Source organism: Oenanthe melanoleuca, chromosome 20 (assembly GCF_029582105.1).
Source record: "Oenanthe melanoleuca isolate GR-GAL-2019-014 chromosome 20, OMel1.0, whole genome shotgun sequence".
In the NCBI taxonomy this organism is placed as follows: Eukaryota; Metazoa; Chordata; class Aves; order Passeriformes; family Muscicapidae; genus Oenanthe; species Oenanthe melanoleuca.
The window spans coordinates 13,835,708-13,858,057 of record NC_079353.1 but is presented as its reverse complement, the minus strand read 5'-3'; the positions used below and the strand labels follow the sequence as shown (position 1 = coordinate 13,858,057).

General features: G+C 47.6%; 2 protein-coding genes across 10 annotated transcripts in view; one reads left to right on the top strand and one right to left on the bottom strand.

Annotated features, from left to right (window-relative positions):
* Nucleotides 1-3,488: 3,488 nt before the first annotated feature.
* Nucleotides 3,489-8,505, bottom strand: LOC130261441 (uncharacterized). Of its 4 annotated transcripts, XM_056507673.1 has the most exons (6): nt 8,028-8,504; nt 7,706-7,832; nt 6,496-6,628; nt 5,556-5,717; nt 5,126-5,215; nt 3,495-4,870 (listed from the first exon to the last, which is right to left on the bottom strand). In XM_056507673.1, the coding sequence occupies exons 3-6, from the start codon at nt 6,589-6,591 to the stop codon at nt 3,656-3,658; spliced, it is 1,563 nt and encodes a 520-aa protein (XP_056363648.1). In that variant the 5' UTR covers nt 6,592-6,628; nt 7,706-7,832; nt 8,028-8,504; the 3' UTR covers nt 3,495-3,655. The 4 variants fall into 4 exon arrangements, 3 of the variants coding, with proteins under 3 accessions (XP_056363647.1, XP_056363646.1, XP_056363648.1); XM_056507672.1 differs by having other exon boundaries at nt 3,489-4,870; nt 7,706-8,504; XM_056507671.1 differs by lacking the exons at nt 7,706-7,832; nt 8,028-8,504 and adding an exon at nt 6,811-6,884 and having other exon boundaries at nt 3,489-4,870.
* Nucleotides 8,506-8,725: 220 nt separating this feature from the next.
* PHF20 (PHD finger protein 20) overlaps nt 8,726-22,350 on the top strand; it is a 59,633-nt gene continuing 46,008 nt past the window's right edge. For 5 of the 6 annotated variants that reach the window (XM_056507614.1, XM_056507613.1, XM_056507610.1 and 2 more), the window contains exons 1-4: nt 8,726-8,840; nt 11,025-11,071; nt 13,187-13,235; nt 19,385-19,499. In XM_056507614.1, the coding sequence (XP_056363589.1) occupies nt 19,417-19,499 (83 nt within the window). In that variant the 5' untranslated portion in view covers nt 8,726-8,840; nt 11,025-11,071; nt 13,187-13,235; nt 19,385-19,416. The remainder of the gene's footprint in view (nt 8,841-11,024; nt 11,072-13,186; nt 13,236-19,384; nt 19,500-22,350) is intronic. The other variant, XM_056507609.1, reaches the window with a different exon arrangement.

Below are 22,350 nucleotides of genomic sequence, written 5' to 3'. Positions count from 1 at the left end.
ACAAAGCCAGTGGGGGCTGTTGTGTCACACCAGCAGTTTGGGTCACATACTGGCCATACTACTCCCCACCAGTCTGGCTGGCAGAAGTGTAGGTGGGCTGTAGGACAAGTGAGCGCAGAAGGAAGACCAGGAACGTTGTAACCTCACATAGCCCTTTCCTAGGGGGATGTCTGCAGCCCACTATCTGAGTGTTCACCAAAATTTTTCTGTGAAATTAGCTGATTTTTGCCAAATCAGACAAGGCCACAAACCAAATGCTTCAGCTCAGGCTCTAAGACTCGGGCTCACTCCTGCAGTTACCATGGCCTGACAGCTGGATCACTTAAAGAGGTGATGGCCAGGGCAGCAGCTGGGCTTGGAACAAGCTTCTGGTTTAATCTGGGCTTCCATGGGCAGTACAGTTGGACCTGGTGCTGGAGGGTGGCTGGGACACACTCCTTGAGAGGAGGCAGCAGCAGCTCTCCATGGTGTGCTGCTGGTTGTGAGAGTGATGTGTCCCAATAGGGCCAGCACTCCTGCAGGGCTGGGTGCTCTGCTGGTGCTGTTGGATTTCTGGCTGGTTTGAGACTCCTTCTCACAGAGCCTCGTGAGAGCTTTTTGCTATGCCTGCAAACGGAGATGGTGAAAGCAATTCTGCTGGTGGCAGCTGATAGACACTGTGCCCTCAGGTCTGCTGCCCAGAGCCACCTCAGCTCCTGGAAAGGTTGGGCAGATGCTGGGGAGCACAGGTGGATTTTGGACCTGTCTGTAGGTTCAGCTTGTGATGGAGAAAGGGCTTAGCTTTGGCAGCTGCCTTACATGGAGCTTTCACTAAATCAGCCCTGTGGGAAGGCAGAAACCAGAGGAACAGGCAGGTCTTCTTCAGGAGCCCTGCAGCACTGGCAGGAGGCAGAGATAGAAGACTCCCTGTCCTGATGCTGCCACAGTGTTGGTTTGATGTGGGTGCAAGACAGAACTGGCAGATTCAGCAGAACTGGCCTGTGGAGACAGTGCCAGCCGGGGCTGTGTGAAGCAGAGCTCTGCCTCTGGCTCAGCCATGGACTATCTGCAGGACACCCACCAAAAATAAGATGGGAAAAGATGAATTAGCTTCTGAGGCTGCTGCTTTTAGAGCTCCTGTTGTCCTACACCATTTGTCAGCAATGGTAAATGGGGAGAGAACTGGGTGTGGGGGCAGTGAGATGGGGAAACCAGCTCAGGCATTTGTTATCCCATGACGAGGAAACAGGAAGGAGCATGGGTGTTCTGAGTGAGCTGGAGCACAGAGACCTGCCAGAGCTGAGTGCTTACAGGTAGCTGGGCAGGAAACCTTTTGGGACTCATTGAGTCACTCATCAGCTTGCCTATTCCCTCCAAAGCAGGGGACACTAGCTGAGTACTCTGTCCAGGACACAAAGATTTGAACCTGCATCCCTGCCCCAGCTTCTGCCTGGACGTTCCTCTGTCTCACCATGTAAACTATCCATTTTGTCTGAAGTGCTTAGTGTTTACTAGTACCATAAAGGAGCTTGTGCATGAGGACTGGAGGATTGTGTGACCTCTGCTGTTAGGGCTGGATGCTGGCAGGAATTGAGGCCCAAAGCCATGAAGGTGTTCAGAAGCTCAAGGCTGCTCTCAAAAGCTGCAGCTTCTCTCAAAGGAGAATTAGTGGGTTATGTCAGCTCATCTCCACTCACAGACACTTTTCCTCCATCCCATCTGTGCCACGTCTGGTCTTTTGTTCAGATCACAAGTGAGGCAGGAGACTGGGTGAGGGATGTAGAGGGTGTGGAATGGAGGAGGGAGTGGGGCCCTTCCTTTCCAGTGAGCTGCTGGATTGCCTCAGCTGCCATGAAACAACATGGCCTTGGTGCCTGCTGGGGAAGACAAGGGCACTGCAACTAGAAACAGTCCCCAAACACTGGGCTAGGGTGTCCCCTGGTGGGTGTTACCTCCTCTCTCTCAGGGCATGTCAGCCAGACCCTATAAGGCCAGGGACCACAGAAAGGCCTCTAGAGCTCATCTGCAAGTGAAGAGCCCTGTAAAGAATGAGGAGGTGAAGAATCTACAGCCTTGTCCCTTCTCCCAGCTAAACCACAGGGATGTCTGGGTGTGGTGATGTAGAAATGTCTGCTTGTCTGTTTGTGCCTCCCAGCCACCCCCTGGATGGGGCTGTGCTTGCTCTGGCCAAGGGCACAGGCTGAGGGTGGGGACCCTTCCCTGGAGATCTGTAGCCAGTTCCCAGCCTCTGGTCTGGGGGGACTCTGGTCAACAAAGAAGGGGTGAGCAACTCTCCCAAAATAGAGAGTACCCAGATGTGGAATCCTACTGTGATGATGGCACCCAGACCTGGTGAGTCACTCAGCTCCCATCCTTGTGTGCACCTTGGGAGCAGGCTGGATGTCAGCTTGACCTGTGGGACCTTCAACAGCACTCTGACAAAAACAAGTACAAGCAGGGTAAAGCACAGTGGGGAGAGCTGGACACAAAACTCATCCCTGGTCTGCTGCACATTGGTGTGGAGGGTAAGGACCATGTCCAGATGAATCTGTAATCCTCCTGTCCCAGAGCAGATGCTGCAGCAGCTGTGCAGACTGTGGGGCCCCCATGGGGCTGTGTTGAGGCAGCTGAGGGCTCTGGCAGAGCTCTAAGGACAGGAGAAGACCCTGTTGGCACACACCCCCTCCTTCCCACTGCTGTGCAGGCCCCAGAGTGACCAGGCAGGGCGGAGCGGAGGGTCTCAGGCAGGGAATTGCTCCAGGCAGGCACAGAGGCCTTGGTGACTGCTCCTGGGGCTGCTCCTTGGATGCACTGCCTGCCACAAGTGTGATTGTCTCTGCATGGGCAGAGATGGAAGCAGAGCTGCTAATCCCCAATAGCAACTGTACAGCCAGGCCCTTGAGGGGAAGTAGCTGAAGGACACCTCACTGGGAACTTCCTCCCTGTTTCTCAGGAATGTTGCCTAACTGCAGATCTTTGCCCTTGGACCTCTGCCTGAGCTGGGTCAGCCATTTCTGTGATGATGGGGATCTTGGTCCAAGTCCATGCACTGACTTCCTCCCCTGACTTGCCTCATCACTGCAGGATTTTCCAGTGCTCACCTGGTCACTGTCACTGTCCCTGCTTTGCTTCCATTTACCACTGGCCTGTCCTGTGCCCTGCCAGCATGGTTTCTGTTTACCTGTTCTGTCACAGCTCCTGCTGCTCCCTGACAGTGTCTTGTGGAGTGCACAACTCTGCTCATGCTGGGCATAAATAAAAACTTTAGAGGTGACACCTGAACTCCTTTCCAGAGAAAGCAGAGAAGGTCCAAACCAATCCTTCCACTCGCTCAACAGCAAAGCTTGCTAAACAAGACAAAAATGCTGGCTACTCCTTGCCTCCCTACCTCAAATTCCCTATAAAATTGGATCTCAGCATGACAGAGGGGGTGAAGATTGTACAGGTTGCAGTAGGGAAAATGCCCAGAGACAGTATGGTTCTTCTGGCTTGAAGAAAGCACAAACAAGGCCTTGGAAATAAACTCTTTATCACCAGCACAAGGATGTGGTCTGTGTGTGCTGTCCAGGGCTCTTCAGCTCTCCAGTCAGGCACCTCAGTTGCCTCAGGTGAGCTTTGGGCACTCTGCTCTGTGCCATGCTCTGGCCTGGGCTAAAGGGATGGTCTGTTGGGAAGGCTATGGGTCCACAGAAGGGAGAGCATCCTCAGCAGCACAGTTCTCCATTCTGCCTTGGGATGTGGCTGGGGTGGCGACAGCCCCTTGAAAATTCTCTTCAGGGGCTGGTGCAGGCACAGGTTGATTGATCTGCTCTAATACTGAGTCAGCAATCTCATCTGTCATGGTCCTTACATCCAAAGTGTTGGCTAAGGCAGTTGACTCTAGGTTCATTTTTCTTTCCAAGTGCTCTTTCACCATTGCAGAGTCCTCAGGCTCCATGATTTTGGCATACCCAGCCCTTTCTGCAAGGGCAGGCAAACTTGCTTTCAGGCTCTGCTGTTCAGATGCTCTGGAGAATCCTTGTCCTGCTTCCATACCCTGCCTTGGAAGGGTCTGGGGTGGCTGCAGTTGTCTGTTGCAGACATTTCCCCCAGGAAGCTCCACGATTTCAGTGTAATCACAGCTAGTGTCTTGCTCAAACTCAGAAGTTACAAAAGATTCCAAGGTGCAGTGAACATTCTCAACAACTTCTCTGGTGAGTGTGTCAGGGGAAGTCTGTGCAAGTGCTCTATCTGCAGTGGCTGTTTCAGTGTCCTTGGATTTGTCTGCTTGGGTGGTTCTTCCAGCAAGAGGCAGCTCCTCCCACCTGGCTGGCATCCCTGTCTTAGCAGCTTTGGATGTGCTGGATGCCAGGTGATCCCCCAAGATCTCCAACACTGTTGCTGCAAGCTCTTTTGCCAGCGCTTGCATTTTCTGACGGTGATCCAGAGAAGTATCCGAAGGCTCTTCTCTCATGCAGCTGCCTAAAAGTCCTCCTCTGATTTCCTGGCCAGGCCTCTGTAAAAAGCTGGCATACTGATTCTCAGGAATCTCCAGCCTCTCCAACACTCTGTGCACCACTATCTCAACCAGCTCTTCAAGCACCATGACTTCTGCTGCAGTGAGTTGCTCACACACAGCATTCAACAGGCCACTGGAGGTGCCATCTGGCTTCCTCCAGGAGCCAGCAGCAATGCTGTCATCCTCCTGGTCCAGTGCAGCTCTGGAGTAAGTCTGGCCCTTGTCCAAAGCTGCTCTCCCTATTCTGCATTCCCCTAATTTTTGGCTTTTGGGTGGGGATAGGCTGGAAGGTGTCTGAGGCTGCAGCCGCCGTTTCCGCCGGCGGGAAGTGTCAGTGGGTCCTGGCAGTTTGGGACCATCCTTTAATTTCTCCTGAAGTGGCAGAAGCCTTTCCTGAAAGGTGACACCAGGTTGTGGGTCATGTGTGCTGAGGATTCCCGTGGGCCAAGGCCAGCACTCAGCTTCAGCCAGTTGATGAGGGCAGGAGAGAAGGGCTTCCCCCAGCACTGCGTGTGCCTGCACATGGCCCTGCTGCCCGTGCCCAGCTCAGCCCTGCGCTGCCTCAGCTCCCAGCCACCGAGTCCTTTCCCCAGCACAGCAGCACAGCCCTGCACAGTCCTGTGCCCCTGAACACAACCCTCTGCCTACCTCTTGTTGCTTTAAGAATTGCTCTGTCTGCAGCTTGAGCCTGGTCAGGTAGTTCCTGTACTCGTTGAACTCCTTCAGAGTGCAAACCACCTGTGGAGGGACGAGGGCAGAATCCCCCAAACCCTGTCAAGCCACGCAGACGGCTTTCCCCGAAACAGCCCGACCCCAGCAGGAGGGGAGCTGCCCCAAGCCCTCCCCCCATATCCTGGTGTTGGGGCCACTGATGGCCCCCCAGCCAGGGCTGCACAGGCAGCGTGGGGCAGGCTGAGAAGGGCAGGAGTGGGACTTGCCAGGGGGATGTTGGTGCTGCTTCTGCTCCAGGGACAGCAGCGCACGGCCCTGCCCTCTGACAGCAGCAGCGCTGCGGCGAGGGCTGTGGGAGCCCCGCTTGAAGGGGGCTGCTCCTGATCAGCCCAACACCCAAACCTGCCTTGTTGTCACTGGTGATGACTCCCTGTCTCTTCAGCAACTGCAGGATGTCCTTGCGCTTGTGGTAGTCCTGAAGGATGGGATCGTGCAGGCAGTTGTATGCTGGGCTGAGGTGGTGGCTGTAGGGGTCATCCAGATTGAAATAAGGGCATGGCCTGATAAGCTGTAAGAGACATTTCCCAGAGTAAGGAGAAGGCAGGAGAGCAGCAAAGAGGTACCACATGTACTTGTGAAAAGGTAAAGGTCTTCTCCATCCTTCTGTAGGCACAGACAGACTACAGGGCTGGGCCGGGCCAGGCTGGGCGTGGTGGGTTAGGGGAGAGAAGACAAACCCCACAGCAACCCCCCATCAAACAGGTATCTTAGGCCACCAGGAAAAACTGCAGACCCATCCACAATGAACCCTCAAAGGTTCAAATGCAGCCAGTGGAGAATGGACAAAAGCAGTCTCCTTGGGCTAGGCAGGCCCAAGGGCTGTGTCACTGCCTCTGCCTCCAGAAAGTCTCTGCCTTGGGAAGGTGCAGCACAAGCTGGAGGACAACAGTGTGTGTACTCCCCAAGCAGGGAAGCCCAAGCTACTTCAAAGGTGCTGGGAAGGCAAGCAGGAGAAGGTTGGAATCTCCCTCACAGGTGCCCCAGGGCCTGGTTTGACACTGTGGGATGAGCTGGAGGGGCTCATTGCCCTGGCACCCAGACAACACAGCTGCCTGCTGCAGGCAGGGACCTGGCCACACACATGCACAGTGCCAGAAACCAGTGCAAAGAGGGACAAGTGCTTTCTCCTCTGCATTCCAGGGAGCCTGGAGCTTCCCTTGTCCAGCCCTTTCTCCATTGAAGGGCTGCAGCTCCTGCTGTAGATCAGGTAGCTGCAACAAAATCTTTGCATAATGGGGAACTCTATGGAAGATGAGAGATTTTCTCCCCCTTTCTACTTCCTTTACATTTTGGCCCAGCTTTCCCCTGGAGAAGACAGGCTTGGTTCCAGGTGGCACAGGGATCTTGACTGCAAGTGGGAGCTTCAGCAGTTCAGGGTCCATTTTCCTGGAATCTCCTCCCAGCTGTGGTCTTCTGGGGCTGAGATGGGAAGAGAGACACTCAGGTGCTGCCCAATAAGCCTCCTGAATGGCAGTCCTGAGGCCCTAGAGCATCACCCCATGTCCCAAGCTGCCCAGCAGAGCCCTGTGTCCCCTCGCCCTAATTCCCAGTGCCCTGTGGCAGGACACCAGCAGTGGGTGCTCCACAGCCCCTGCCAGGACCTCTCATGGTGTTGTTATCCCATGCTGACTCTTGCTCCAGAGACACAACAACTGGTCTGGTGGCCAAATACAGACATGGGGCATTGTTACATCATGGTGATGTCACATCACTGCATTGTCACATCACCACACTGACATTGTGTCACACGGAAACTGCACCACACCTGGGGGGAGGGGGGCTCACCTGGAGCCCCTTTGGACAGCCCTGTGGGCCACCTGTGACCCACTGGACCCACTGCTGTGAGAGCTCCTGCCCACAGGCCCCTTCCCCCCTGCCTGTCCTGTCATTCTGTGAGGCAAAGTGTCCTCACCAACAGGAAGGAATGGGAGGAATTGCCACTCCAAAGAGGAGCAGTGTGTGTTCTGCTTTTCCCCCTTTCCCTTTTTAGACCTTGTTCCCTGTCATGGCCAAGCAGCCACAACTGGGGAAATTGCAGCAAATGGAATATTTGGCTCATCCCTGGCAAGATCTAATTCCTGGTTCACATCTTGAGAAACAGTAGCGAAATACAGGCTGAGGGAAAGCCCTCTCCCCTTTCCTCAGGCTCCCATTCAGCCCAGACACCTCTCTGCTGCCTTCTCAGTCTCCCCTGCCCTTGTTTCTGCTGTCACTATCTGCTCTCACTTCCTACCCCTTTAGGCTGGATTTGGTGTGGTCTCCAGCACCCGTTCCTCCCCCCTGCTGTTCCTTGGAGCAGCTTTTAGGCTGCAGAGCCCTGCCAGCCTCGCTCGGTGCTCAGAGGCCAGAGCCAGGCAGAGCAATCTGCTGGAGGGTATTTTCAACCTTTTTTTTTTTTTTTTTAAACTAGTTGCAGTATTCTTAGCAAGCTATTCTGCTTCCACAGATTCCCAGCACACAGTTCACAGGCTCTGTCAAAAAAGCACTAGCACTTACTGCTGTACAGTGATGGGGACACTCTGCTTTAAACCATCCTTTGTGCTCTCTGCGAGGCTTGTGGCATTGGGCTGAGGCTGATGTCAAAGAAGCAGCCAGATTTGTGTATCAACAGCAGTTCCCACCGCTAGAGGAGAAGGAAGGGAAAAGCACTTAGATCATAGTTTGTCTTCCTCCAAAGCTCGACAGCACCGGCAGCCCTGGCACTAAACGCACACCTTGGCCACAGCAAGGTTATTCTTTCAGAAAATCACGACACCTGTCGGGCAGCAATCCTCAGCTGGTCTGTGGCCTTTGAGCAGGATTATCCCAGGAAACCCACCTGAACCAGGGAGAATTTGTCCACCCACAGTGAAACACTGTAATATTTGACATTAAAAATCCCAGCATACATAGTTTTTCGCTGTTCTGTATCAATCTGGTTTGGGCTTTAACCCAGCATAAAACTACAAAAAAAAAAAAAAAAAAAATTAATTTTCCTCTGAGCAGCTCTGCTATCCACAGCAGAACCCAGTCTTCTGGCTGTACCAGAGGGTGAACAGGGCTGAGGGGCAATGACGACGCCCTCGGATGGGCACTCCTCAGGCCCATCCGCTCCTCGGCTCATGGGGCGGCAGTCGCGGGGATCGGGCCCAGCAGGCGGCGGCTGCGACAGCCCAGGAGGGCCCGCATCCCGCCATCGCCTCAGGCGCGGCGCGGGGATCAGGCCGCCAGTTCCCTCCCGTACCTCACCCCTGCGCCAGCGCCGCGCTCACGCTCCCGGCACGGCACAGCGGCAGCGCCCCGCTGCGGGTGGAGCTGCCCTCACCCCGGCAGCACCGCCCGCTCCCGCTCCCGCTCCCACAGCCACAGCCACAACCCCGGCCCCGGCCCCGGCCCCGGCCCCGGCCCCGGCCCCGGCCCCGGCCCCGCCGCCCGCTCCCCGCGGGGTCCCTCGCCAGGGCCGCCCCTCACGGCTCCGCGCCCGGCCCCGCCCCCTGCGCGCCCTGCGGCCGGAGTGGGCGGGGCTCCCGCCCGGCGGCGCCGCATCGCGGCGGCCATTTTGTGCGGCTGCGGTCGGTGCGCGGGGCTCGGCGCGCCGCGGGCCCGGGCGGGGCGGCTCCGTTCTAACCCTTTTTCCCGTACAGATCCCTCGGTAAGAGCGCGGCGGCGCCCGGGCAGGCCGGGCCGCCTGCCCAGCCCCGCGCTGCGGGCCCGCGGGGCGACGCGGGGAGGGAGGCCGGGCGGGCGCGTCCCCGCGCACAAAGGGCCGGGCCGGGCCGGGCGGCGCCTCCCGCCTGCGGCCCCGGAGCGCCGAGCGGGGCCGCTCCCGCCTCGCTGCGGCCCGGCGCGCTCAGGCCCGCGGCTCGGGCCGGCCCCGGCCGCTCCCCCGTCCTTGGCTCCCGGCCGCGGCCGCCGGCCCGCGGAGCTGCGCGGGCAGGTGAGTCTGTGCGGGCCGAGCGCACACGGCGCGGGCCCGTCCGGCGGGGGCGGCCGAGTGACCTTGCGGCGGCGGCGGGGCCCGAGGCGGGGCAGGGGCCGCACGGCGGGGCCCGAGGCGGGGCCCGAGGCGGGGATGTGACGGGTCCGGAGCGGCGGCCGGCGGGCTGGGTGCGGCGGGGAGCCGCGCGCTCCCGGTGTCGGGTCTGGGTCCCGCGGGCGCTCGGCGGGGCGGCCGCGCCTTGCCCGGCCCGGGGAGCGGGACCTGCGTGGGTCGGGTGCTTGTCCTGCCAGATGTCCAGCTCGGCAGGGGGAGACTTCCGTACACGGCGCGGCCGGCTAGGGGTCTCTGTTAATTTAATATCCCATTAAATCTGGAGCCTTTTTTTATCGGGCAGCATTCTGTCTCTTTAAACTGTTTTAGAAGAATAGAAACAAGGTGGATCTTTTCACTGACCCCCAAGCTGCTTTGTGTCGTATCTGTGTAATACATGCGGTTGGGAGGCACTGGGGTGTTCTTCCTGGCAGGTCGGTGTTCAGATACTGCGTATTGCCAGCAAAGTGGGCTTTTGTACCAGTTGGTAATCTGTAGCCATCCCAGGATTTGGTTAATCTGAACAGGTACAGTTTCGGGAAACAGTTTTATCTCCTTTATTGACTGAAAAATCTGGGTATCAGTGATGCTTCTGTGATCTCAGGCTGCTGTTTGTAGCCTAAATGCTTAAAGATAAAGGAGAGATATGTGAAAGCTCATGAGTCCAGCTTGAATAAAATAAATGTCACTAGACCACAGAATTTTGTTGTTTTGTATGCAGTAGGGAATTAAATGAGATGTTAAGGCAATGGTAATGACTTGAATTAACCTTTTGTAAGTGAGTGCGTGTACAGCAGTTTGTAATGGAGGGTCTCTGTAACCAGTGCTTTTGACCTCGGTTCATTATATATAATAACGGTCCTTTTGCAAAACCAGTTTCTAAAAAAAAAAGTCAAGTGAGAAGGCTTAAGCAACGATCAGTCATGGTATAATTCTCTCTTTTAATTTTTGTGTGACTTCTGAAATTTCATAGTAATAAATGAAGGTGGCTTAGATGAATGTATGATGTATGTTATTTGACCTAAGTCAGCTTGTGGAAGGGTTCAGTAGCTAACACTCTTGCTGACTTCATGGATGTCTCCTCAATGGAAATAAAATTTTACTTGAGGAGGCTGAGAGTAAAATCTGTATGCCTGTAACTTTAAGGTCAGGTTGGGAATGAGGCTAGAGTAGTAACTGCTCATAACGGTACTGCCTTGACTCAAGCATAAGAAGCATGTAATTAATTCTTACCTTTAATTGGTTAAGCTCTCTGTAGCACTTTCTTTTTCTCCTGTAGTTACTGCATGACCTAGGCAATGATACTGACTTAAATTCTCCCTCTTGGCCGAGAAAGGAGAGCACAACCCCTAATTTAATAGTAGGGGATGATAAATTCTCTGTAACTGCATATTTTATTTTTACCTGTGTCTGCAGAAGATAGGTATTGTCTGTAGCTGTAATTTGCAGGCTGACAGGCTGATGCTAGCTGTCCTGCCTGTGTGACACTGTCCTGTACACATGTGAGCACTTGCACTGTGAACTGAGCTGAGGAATGGGACAGAGGAAGGATTTATTGCTCAGCCCTACAACTGGTTGTTGCCAGTATTTAAGCTGTGCTCTTGATTGTCTAGTTGCATGGATACAGTGGGTTTTTTTAAATCTGGAGAAAAAAGAATAGTTGCATATCCTTTGGACTGGTGCATCATATTGAAAAGTCTTGCAAAGTGCTTATGAGTTCATTGTATGTCTGAGTAAGTCTGTTCCTTTCTTTTTTGCTTCAGTTAATTCCTTGGCTTAATACTTCTGTTCCTTGCTTGCCTACAGGTTTGTTTTGGCTGCTTGTACTTCCTACAGGAAAATACTTGTTTCAGGTGAGAAATAGTGCCTTGGAACTCTTGATTTGTCCTTTTTGTTTAAATACCAATAGCTACATGGCCTGTAGATTTCTAAAGACCTTTTGGAACTACTGGCATTCCAGTGTTTTTGTGACTGCAAGCATCAGGCTTAAATGATCATGCATGCATGGCTTTATACTGTGTCTGTCATGATTGGCTGCAGATAATAATGCATATTGGAATATAAACATTCCTGTCAGAGGTATGTTAGTTTGTTGACAGGCCTGTGTGTGTTTTTACTGGGCTTGAGAGCTTTCAGCCAGCCTTATTTAAGTGTAACCAGCTATGGTCTGCCTTATTTTTTTGTAAATCTACCTGTAATGGAGTTCTTAAAATTGGTTAAAAGGAAATTGATTAAAAAGGAAAATTGTTTCCATCTGTGTCTTCAGCTTGGTAGCCTGTATTAATGGAAAGAGAGGAAGCAGTATTGCTTATTGTGCAGGGTGTTTTTTTGTTTTATGGGTTTGAGTGTTGTTTTTTGTTTTAGTTTGGTTTAGTTGGTTGGTTGTTTTTTGTTTTTTAATATGAAGTTAGCACCAGAGAGCTTTCCTGATCTTGTTGCTGATGTTAAAATACTAGTTTCAGAACTGACTTACTTTTCTACTGCTTAAAATCAACACTTCTTTCCCTAGGAATTGGAGAATATCCTCTTATTCCACAGAGTCATTGAGTAAGGAAACTGTCTTTGTGCTCCAGATGTAGAGCTGAGCTTAGCCTAGACCTGAGCATCAGTGATGCCAAGACAGTGCCATTGGTAGGGTTTGAGTTAGAATTTTAGTTAGTCTTAAAAGCATATGTTGGCATAGCAGGGGTTGTGAGTACACAACAGACACATTGGAGGGACAGCCATTGACAATGGACATTATACCTGTGCTTGTGTGGTTATCTATATCTGTGTGTATATATACATATATATACATGTAAATATATATATATACAAGTATATATATACACATATATATGTATGTATATAGTTGGAAAGGGGTAGGATTTGGACATGATTTATGTGGTATAGAGTAAGGGGTTAATAATGTCCTGGTTCTGGCCACGATAAGGTGGATTTTTGTAGAAGAAGACTGGCTAGAATCTGATGTGGGTAGGGAGGGTGTTTGTGTGTCTGTCAGGTCTAAGCATCTCTCTAGTTTGGATTACAGCAGCCTGCTGACCTGTACTGAAGTGCTGTGCCACCTCACATCATTTTCTGGGAAGTGGGGAAGGGGTCCCTTCCAGGCTTGTGTGGTGTGGCTGTGCTCAAGTTCTGTCAGGCTCTGCAGTGAGCATTCATTGTGCAGTGCTTGCCTCTTGTACATTTCTGGTCTTAATACCATTGCTATTACATTTTTTTATCTCATTGCTGTTTTCAGTAAGTTGTTCTTATCTCAACCAATGATGTTTACCTTTTGTGCCTCCAACTCTCCTTTCAGTGGGAGCACTTGATGGAGGAATACCAGTCCTCAATCTCAACAGGTTCTGTGCAGCTTCAGTTGAGGTAGAAACCATGAGAAATGTCATCAGAGTGCCCAGTCTGCAGCCTAAGTTGGGCTTCTGGGAACAATTCAGATGGCTGTCTTTGCCACTCCTGCAGTGAGAGGAAGCCTGCATGTATTGACAGGATTGAATTTGTGGAGGAAGAAGCAATACTGGGAAAGCTCTTGTAGTTCATTCTTGTGCTAGCAAAACACAGCTCCTTCTGCCATGTGGTGAATGTAGATTTTCCAGCTGAGGATGTCTTCATTGACAGGGGAGGACTGCTTAGTTAATGTGTAGTTAGTTAATACTGCAGTACCTATTACATCAAAGTAGGAGTAATGCTAAAGTTACTGATGACTTTTAGTTGACAACAGATAAATGATGGAGAAATCTGATGTGGATCTGCAGAGTGTCTGTGTATCTGTAAGGGTCTCTTAAGCATCTCTAATCTGGATCACAGCAGCCTGCTGACACGTACTGAAATATTTTCAGATTGAATTGTTGTTACAGAGGTGTTACTCTATTATGAGGATACTGTTGACTGTAGAGAGAATTTTTTTTTGACTGTGAACTACTTTTAGTCTCAGAATTCACGTGATTTTTATTTTTCCTTTTCTGTAGTTATACAGCACTGTTTGGAATGTTTGCAGCAACATAAACAAGTTTCTTGGTGAGTATAAGCATATATCCTTTTTTTAATTGTGGCTTTTCTTTAAGCTTTTGAAGTTTTGCTTTAAAATTCTGGTTTTACTTAAATACTATCTACAATACCTCTCCAAGACTTACTTGCATTGAATTCTTGTATTCTTAAAAGCTGCCATTTTCTCCTTAAACTGAAAATATGCAGTCTCATTAAAGTAGGTTTTCATTAACTCTGCTTTATTTAGGGAAAACATGATTTCTTTTATGTGGCTTAAACTTTTTTCCAAATTATTTTTGCTTGTTCTGTGCTTAGGTGCTTGTTTTTTATCTTGAGCGTGTTACAGAAAAAGAGAGGGGAAACCAGAACAGCTAAATGAGACATGATCAGTAATGGCTATTTATTTCTTTAATTGCACTTGGTAATTCAAATAGATTTCACATTGTAGAAAAATACCTTTTTTTTTATTCTGTCAAATTGCTTATATTTGTAATTTTTGCTTCTGTGTTGGTCTGTCCCAGTCTCGGTGCCAGTTGAAACTGGCAGCACAGCTTCATGAGATGTTGCTGAGGGGATAAAAATGGTGTTCTTCAAGCCTGTAATCTCAGGGAGAGAATGAGGATGTTGTTCAGAGGCTCACTCATGTAACAGCTTTTCAGTTTTGTCACCGAGTACTTTGGGAGGTCTTAATTCTGCCTGAGGAGCAAATGGAGCTTTTTACTGGTGTCAGTTCTCTTAATCTACTTGTATAAACTAGAGAAAAAGTAGGAGACTGAAATCAAGTTCTCAAGTCTTACAGTTTGAGGGAATGTCAGTGGTGAGGAATCAGCTGTTCAGCATTCTTTTCACAGAGATGTTAAGTATCAGTCAGGATCCAGTTTCTGTGTTGTGTGGCTCAGAGTTCACCTGTGTAGTTGTTAATTGAATCTGGGAAGCTTTTAAAGCAAGTGAGTGCTAGTGGATATGTAGCTGAGGATGCTACATCATGCAAATAAGATCTGTGTATAGACCAGTGTCTTGTTTGAAATGTCTTTTGGATAGAAGAAGAGGGTGATGCCCTTGAAATTCGTTGCAGTGTGAGGTCTTCCTGTTCAGTTTAAATCTTTCACATTCCTGCTCTTGTTGCTTTAAAAAAAAATAAAAAAATCCCAAACCCAGAAACTTGCCTGAAGATCTAAGCATTGTGGTTTGAAATACTGGTGAGAAGGACATCATCTGAGACTTAGGGTCACATCTGAAAACAGTTATCTGCCTGTGACATGGTACACAAAACCAGCAGGAGGCAGGAGCAGACATGCTTGGATGAACAGAAGCTCTTATTGGGTTAACATGTTTAGCAGGTATAGGGGTTTTATATCTTTTTATGTGTAGGGTGAAACACAGTAAGGCATATTTCATGGTAGCACTGCTGCTGTAGTCAAAACCTGCTAGGCAGAGGGTGTTCTGTCTCCAGACAGTAGAAGTCTGTTGTAATGGGCTGCTCATGTCAGTGCCAATACAGGTGTTAAGTGATGCTTGTGAGACTACTTGAAGTCTTCCTAAGATGCCATTAGGATTGTGTAGTGTAAATGGTGTCTGTAAATGCTGTTTTGCAGTCTGATATCATACCTTCTCTCACCTGCAGGTGTGGTTTCAGCACAGCATGGCTGTGGTCACCCACCTGCAGGGTGTTCCGATTGCGGTGGGGACCTTGGACCTCTCTGGATTGACCCTTCCTGCTGGGGGCATGCATGTTGTTGGGGGTGAACTGGGTGAGGCTTTCATCCTTTTTGCTGTTGGAGATGTGAGGCTGGTGTCGTGGGTGCAGATGATAAAAGGTCAAAACTAACTACTGCAGAGTGAAGGAAACCTGCTGTACAAAGTATGAATGGACTGAGTCCTTGGCAGTTCCACATGTAGATGTGCCAGCAGGTTTGGAGCAGTGGTGCTAGAGAGGATGGCAGAGTAAGACTTAGCCTTGGGCTTTGTGGAATCATCTGTAAATATGCTTTGTCCTAGAAGGGAACAAAACAAGCTTGTGTTGCTTGTGTAGGAGCAGCAGTGCTGCCTGCAGTACCCCAGGTCAGCAACATTTGTGCTGCTTTTCCAGGGAATACAAGAAAATCTCTGGTTAGTTGTTTTACTTCCTGGTTTTGCCAGTGCTTTTTATTACCTCTCCTACCTTGTAGTTCTGTGGAATCACCACCAAGGTACTGACTGCCTCCTAGGAATTGGGACAGCAAGCTTCCCATCCAGAATAAAACATAAATTTTTAGTGCAAAGTAGGATTATATTTATGCCAACTTTCAAAGTTGACTGTGCTCCTTTGTCAGATCAGAGAACAATGGGGTTTTTTCCCATGGTGTTCCTCTTTTGTGCTTTATTGTATCCTTGTGGCAGAGGGAGGAAAATCCCTGGGTTTGGCATGGATGTGTAAAAGAATTAAGGAAATAGGCTGAAATGTGGAAGTGAATTGCATTTCTTCTGAGCTATTTATGAAGCAGCACTGAGACAGAATGAAAGTGGAGCTGATTCCAGGGAAGGGGTTTTGGTGTGACGCTTTGTAAAGGGATGGTTTAATCACTCAGCAGGGATTTGGAAAATAGTTTTTGCCTGAGTAGGTGTGGTTTGGAAAAGGCTGCAGTGATTTTGCAGTTTGCACAGAGGAAATGGTAGAGGCTGTTATTAGTGGAAGTTTGCAATAACTGCTTGGGTTTGCTCTGTCTTATACTACAAAACAAATTTTCAGTTTCTAGAGGAGCCCACTTCTGTGGCAACTTAGTGATATGCCAGGTTTGGGGTTCTGCACTGACAGAGCCTACAGCTGGAGAGAGTGAAAAAAGCTGCAGGTGATGTGTACATCACCTGCACTGTTAACAGAGCTGAAAGCTTGTTTTAGAAGTCAAAGCTGTGATCCCTGAAGGGATCAATATTGATAGATTTTCCTCTACATTGCCCTGAGATAAAAGTGTACCTTCCTCACTGATACCTGCGTCTGAACAGTTGAATATTCTTTAAAAGTTAAATTACCTTATGATGACTTGGATGGAGAAGACCCTCTCTTTTAAATAACATGTATTCTTTCAATAATGCAGATTTAGAAACATTTTCTTTTGGAAGTAGTGATTTGTCTAAATCCCAAAGTACTTGTGCCTGAAACAGATCTGATCTTCATAGAGAGGTAAGAAGTTTTGGAGAAAAGCTATACAGCTCTTGGGGTAGGCCTAGTCTCCTTGTTTTAATCATGGTCTTGAATACATGTAAATGTATTCACAGAGTTACCACAGCAGAAATTCTGTTTGTGTGTCGGTTTAAGTTAGTAAAAATTGATTTTCTGGTGAAGAAAATTTTAGGAGAGGTGTTCTGGCAAAGCATTCTTATTTCCAAGTTCTAGCTGATCAGTCTGGGGTTGTTAGTTGACAAGCTGTTTTGATGTAGTTGATGGTTTTTAAGCAGTCTTTGCTGGAGAGCACAGGGGCTGAAACACAAAATCTGGAAGCAGGCAGACCCCTGTGTTCAGTGCTTGCTTTCTGAGAAATGGAGTTGTTGGTTTGGTTTGGTCATGCTGGTGCAGCTTGTTTCAGCCTCTTGGCCTGGTTTGTGCAGAGCCATGCCATGCTTCTCAGTAAAAGTCGTCTCATGGTTTCACTCTTGCTCTAAGGCTGGGTGTTTTGGGGTAAAGTGGTTGAGACCCTCTACTGAGTAATTTATCTCATGTAATTTTCTGCCAAGCATATGTCTGCTTGAGAAAGCTCTTCCTGAAATTGGCTGCAAATGGAAAAGCCAGCCTGTTCTCATGTTCTGAGGAGCAGGACTGCTGGGTCACAGTGCAGGCCAGTGGCAGGATGTGAGAGAGCCCAAAGCAGCCCAAGTTCTTTAATTTGGGTGGGGGGAGAAAGGAAGACTTGGGAGAAGGGGCCAATGATATGAGATTTTTGCTCATAAAATTTGTTTTCTTTTCAACTTTGTGACCTAGTGCCTTCTGACAAGCTTGGCCAACTTAGTGAAGTGCAATATGTGTGTGCTTTGACTAACGTTAGTGTTAGCTGACTAGCTGTGTTGATTTCCATGGAATCTGCCACCTGTGTAACTCTGATTAAATGACTTTGGCTGTTTTCTTCAGATTTCCTGTTGTGTAACTCATATTTAAAAAAATATTTTCCTGGAACCATCGTGAGACCTTCCTGACCAAAACTGATGTGTTTATAGAAGCCCTGTTGTGTGTCAGGAGCTGTGGATGTTCCTGCAGCCCCACGGGGGTAGCTGAGATGAATGCCTTGCATGCAGATGGCAGCTCTGGCTGAGGAGGAGCTGCAGGAAGCTGAGAATATTAATGTACCCAGAGTGCCTCTGGGAGTGTGTTGGCTTTGCATGTCTCTCCCCAGTGAAAGGGAAGAGTAAGTGTACCAGGGAAAGAATCACCTTGCAGATGTCATTTCTTCTACAAGTCTTAAGCAAAATATATGTCTGCTTCATGCTTGGAGGTGTAAAATTCCATTGCTAGTGTGAGAGAGGTCTATTTTAGTGATGTAAATCTGCAGAAAAAATAATGGATATTTGAGCTGTGGGTGGATAAACCTCCTAAAATTAAAATACAGCTTTGCACTTATTGCCTTTTTTTTCCAATTTCTACATTCTGATGCAACATAAACTTTGTAAAGATTAAGACTGTAAAATCCCCACAGTCTTAAGTTTCTCTTAATTTCCTTTCCGAATTAAAAGTTATGGACTCCCACCCCAACATTAGAAGACTGGGCTGATTCAGATCTGTGCTGTATGAACTTAGTCTGTTATTAGATATTACTCTAGGAAGTTTGTTTTTTTTTTCAGTTCCTGGGTGGCTAGAATACTATTGCCTGTAAGTTTGATTCACAGCAAAAGATAAGTATTTTTCCCCCATACCTTTGCAGGCTGCTTTAGTAGAGAGGAGGACGAGTATAAAAGCACTGCTTTAGAGGAAGGCAGCAGATGAGCTTTGGTTAGAGAAGTTTCTTTGCAGTGTGGTTGACTGGAGGTGGTTGTGCAGTCTCTGTGGCCAGCCCTTGGGCAAATGGCCTGGCCTAAAAAGTGTGGTGAAGGAGTAGCTTTTCCCTATAGAAAAGTTCATAGAAGTTCATATCGTTTATGGAAGCTTTGTGGTACTCTTAGAGATCTTTGATTTGTGAACCACACTTGAAGTTGGAGTAGTTCTTCATGATGTTTATCCTTTGTAGATGCAGCTCAGTTGATACCTTTGCTATTTGTGCCTTATGTGAACCAAAACACTAGTGCTTATTTCTGTGCCTGTCTCCTTCTTTTTGTAGTGTAAGACTAGAAGGTTTTATATTTAAACGTGAATCAATTTTGTCCATCTGTAATTGAAACTTCAAGATATAGCCTTACTATAAGGACAATGATATTGAATAAGACTTACTTGTGGTTTTGGGTCTTGTAAGCTTGAAGACTACAGGAATAGATCATAATTTGTATCTTGAAATTGTGGGGATCAACTGACAAAAAAAAAAAAAAATCAGGAAAAATACCTGTTGACGAGGCTTTTTTACTATGTGGACCTTGAGAGAAACTACTAAAGCAAGATTTCTTAAGCTTTTATATTATCTCATGGAAGCAAATATTAATGAAGACTTTTTCTTTACTTTCTGGTTGAAACAGTGGAGAAGTTGGATGAAAGCAATGCAAACAGTATAGAGAGTCTTCTAAAATTGTTTTAAAAAAACTACATATTTCTAATGTCTTTGAACTTTATTGCACTTGTAGTGATGAGGTGACATAGTGTTCTAGAGTGTTTTGCTAATGTGGTAGCTGTTGAAAGATTGTCATTGTGTTTGTTTTGCCCACTTCCTGTTTACTGGATTCCTTGTTTTCATCAAAACCGGGAGGGGGAAGAAAATATTATGAAACTTCCATCTCATTTGTGAATAAAATTGGGTTGCATGGTTCTTAACTGACCTGGAACATGGACCAATGGACAGAGGATCAGCTTCACTCTTTCATGGTCCAGTAGCTGCCATTTTGAACATGCTTTTGGAATCATTCTGTACTATCACTTGGGAACCTTTGTTTAAAAGATAATTGCCCCCTTACTTTCTGTAAACCAAAATTACAGCAATCCCTTAACATCTGGCCTCTGGGAATTATAGTGCATAAGCTTATTTTGTGTATGTCTTGATTAGTGATTGATATTTAATTGCATTTTTCAGGGGAATAAAATCAGCAGTGTTGATATTACAAAATGACAAAACATCCTCCGAATAGAAGAGGGATCAACTTTGAGGTGGGAGCCCAGTTGGAAGCCCGTGACAGATTAAAAAACTGGTATATTTTTAAAACCATTCATGTTATATTAATTTTAAGTCTTTAATATCTGAAACATTTTGTATTGGTATAGTGTTTAGAGTTGTAGTCATTGGTTTGTAGGAAAGTAGTTAATTTATAAAAGTTTATATACCAGTGATTGAGATGGGCGATAGATGCTGATATGTTGTGCTGGCCCTCCAGAAGTGTACTGGTGTGTCTGGGAATAGGACTGCTCCTCAATCTAGTTGGACTTCAGGCTCTCATTATCCTGAATTCACCCTTTTAGTTCTGTGCTATTCTTAATATTGCAGAGCAGATATTAGGGAGGAATAAATTCTTTGCAGTACAGAATATCCTGGCTGCTTCCTTTCGTGGTTGTGAATTCATGGGCTCTAGAATCGGATTGAATTTGTTAGGCCTGTGCTCATATGAAGGTGTTAGGCTTTAGAATTAAAGAACTATGTGAGGAAGCATGTTCCATGCTAACAGGTCTGGTCTGGTGCCTGCCTTGCAGCTCTCAGCTGTGAGGAGGAACACTTTTCTTCACTAACCTCTGCATTAGGAAGGTGAAAGAGCCTACAAATTACTCAGGCAAACTTTGAACTTTCTAACTCTGTACATTTCAGGTAGTCAGCTCAAAACTTAGCATTCAAAAATTCTCAGGGAATGAGAGATAAAATGAAAATTGCTGAAGTCTTCTTAAATACAGGAGTTAATTTGGTATCGTTAGCTCCTGTAGATAACTTCTCTTTCCAGAAATCAAATGTAGTTGATGTTTATTGAGAACTCTGTGTGGGTTAGATATGATTGTACTTAGAGCTCTGGAAACTGCCAACAGGTGAAGTGTGCAAAGCCAGTACTGAACACCATTTGGAAATCTCAGGAGAGTGGTGCACTTAGACACAGGGGATTTACTTCAAAACATCTTGGTTGCATGCAGAGCATGTTCTCTCTCCAGGTATAAGGACATTGGAATTGTGAAAATGAGAAAACATAGCTCTTTCCATAAAGAGTGTAAAATATGAACAATAAATCCTGTTCACACATTAATTTGGCTTACCTTTGTAACCAAGAGTTGTGTACATAAGCACTGATCCGAACTTGGCTGCATTTTCAATATTCTTGTGTTTTGTTAGTATAGCAAAAAAAGTAGTCAGGCTTACAAAAGTTAAGATCTTAGCTTATCTGTAATGTAGCCTTTTCAAAGATGCAGTTTGGTGTAGCTGGTGTTTGAGCAAGGCTAATAACTTGTGTCCATCACTGTTATCCTTCTGACATGTTTGCTCAGTGTCCAAGTATGAGTGTACATAACACTTGTATGGGAAAACTTTGTGGGGGGAATTCAACAGCCTGCTCTACTTTCTGCATATCCCTTGGCTTAAATTTGAATTTTGGATATGCTATTTGTTGCATGTTTTTTGGTTTTTGGAAACACTTGATCTTAAATGACCTGTCTTACACACAGCACTTTGCAATTCTTGTCTCACAACTTGTTTATGAACTCCCAGTTCTGAAATCTTTTGTTTAGTTGCTAAGCTTTGAAGCCTGGATTGTGTGCATTTGCATTTTCAGGGTTTCTGAATGAAAATTTTTAAGAGCTGGGGGCTTAGCAAAGCTGGCACAACTCATTGGGTGTGGATTTGTTGAGGACAGCAGACCTTTTTTTTTTTTCTCTGCTGGTTTCATCTGCCCCTGTGTGACCAGGACTGCTCCGTGGTGTGGCTGCAGTGCAGTCCTCTGGGGGCACAGGATTTTCTGTTTGCTAACACTTGCTTTTCCTAGTGGACCTTTGGAGGTCCAGACTTCTCTTGTGTGTACTTTTGTTGCTGTATTGGGCTAAAACATAGCCACAAGTCTGCTGTTTGGTTAAAGTGTTGGCTTTGATTTCTGTTCTCAGTACCAAATACATCAGTCAATTCATGGGCCACTATTGCCAATCCATTGGCAGTGGTGCTTTGGAAAATGTTTCGTGTCAGAGTCCCATATACCTCTTTCATGTCAATGGCTTTTGCCCCAAATGGCTAGTTAAGGACTTCCAGGCTGTTTGGATGTGTTGTCAGCCCTGGTGAAGAAAAAGCATTGTATGCCAGCAGTGTAGTCAATGTGAAGCCTGCTCCTTGTCAAAGTGCAAAGTGACTTTTGCATCTTTCCTGCTGGTCCCAGAGATTACTTTGTTGTATTTGGAATCCTGGCATATTGTCAGTGCACTGCAGTTGCTGGTGCAGTTGTCTGTCATGTCCTGTACTTGGACTCCAGGAAGTACAGTGAGTTGGCTTGATGCATCAGGAGTGCCATGAATGATATGGCTGTTGGCCTCAGGTTGCTCTAGGGAGAGAGCCCGTGTAGATCCTGAAAAGTCTCTTGGTGCAGAGTGCTGGAGCTCAGAGGATGAAGGAGAGGGACTGCTGCAGTAGGGCAGCCCTGAGTGGAGGGATCCCAGAGTGGTTGCACCCTGGGCACTGTCCCAGCTGAATTGACTTTCTGAAACCTTTTGCATCATTTGGATCATTTAAACTGATTGGGTGGCTAGCTACATCCTCTCTCACTGAAAAGAGGATGACTGTACTGGATGCCTGCAGTAGGCAAATGATGTTACCTTTTATTATCTTGCTGTAGTGACACCTCTTAGTTTTTCTGTCTGTTGTCTGGGTATTAAATGGATGTGAAAGGGGCTTTTGATTCTGGTTAGAGCTCTGCAGTAATATTGAGAGTATGGTGCTCCCCTGTTGAGATTCAGATTGTCAGTCCCACAAGTTCAGTTATTCATGCTGTCAGGAATTGGTTAAAGCACTGAAAAGATGAACCACTATAGCTGTTGTCCTTCACAGTGCTGGTTCTCCTGGATGGTTCCTTTCCCCTCTGCATTGCT

Coding starts and splice junctions, on each gene's coding strand:
- LOC130261441 (XM_056507672.1), bottom strand. CDS start 6,591: ATGGACCCTGAACTGCTGAAGCTCCCACTTGCAGTCAAGATCCCTGTG. Junction 5,718..6,495: donor GGGGAAAGCTGGGCCAAAAT/GTAAAGGAAGTA, acceptor TGTCTCTTACAG/CTTATCAGGCCATGCCCTTA. Junction 4,871..5,125: donor AATTCTTAAAGCAACAAGAG/GTAGGCAGAGGG, acceptor GTCACCTTTCAG/GAAAGGCTTCTGCCACTTCA.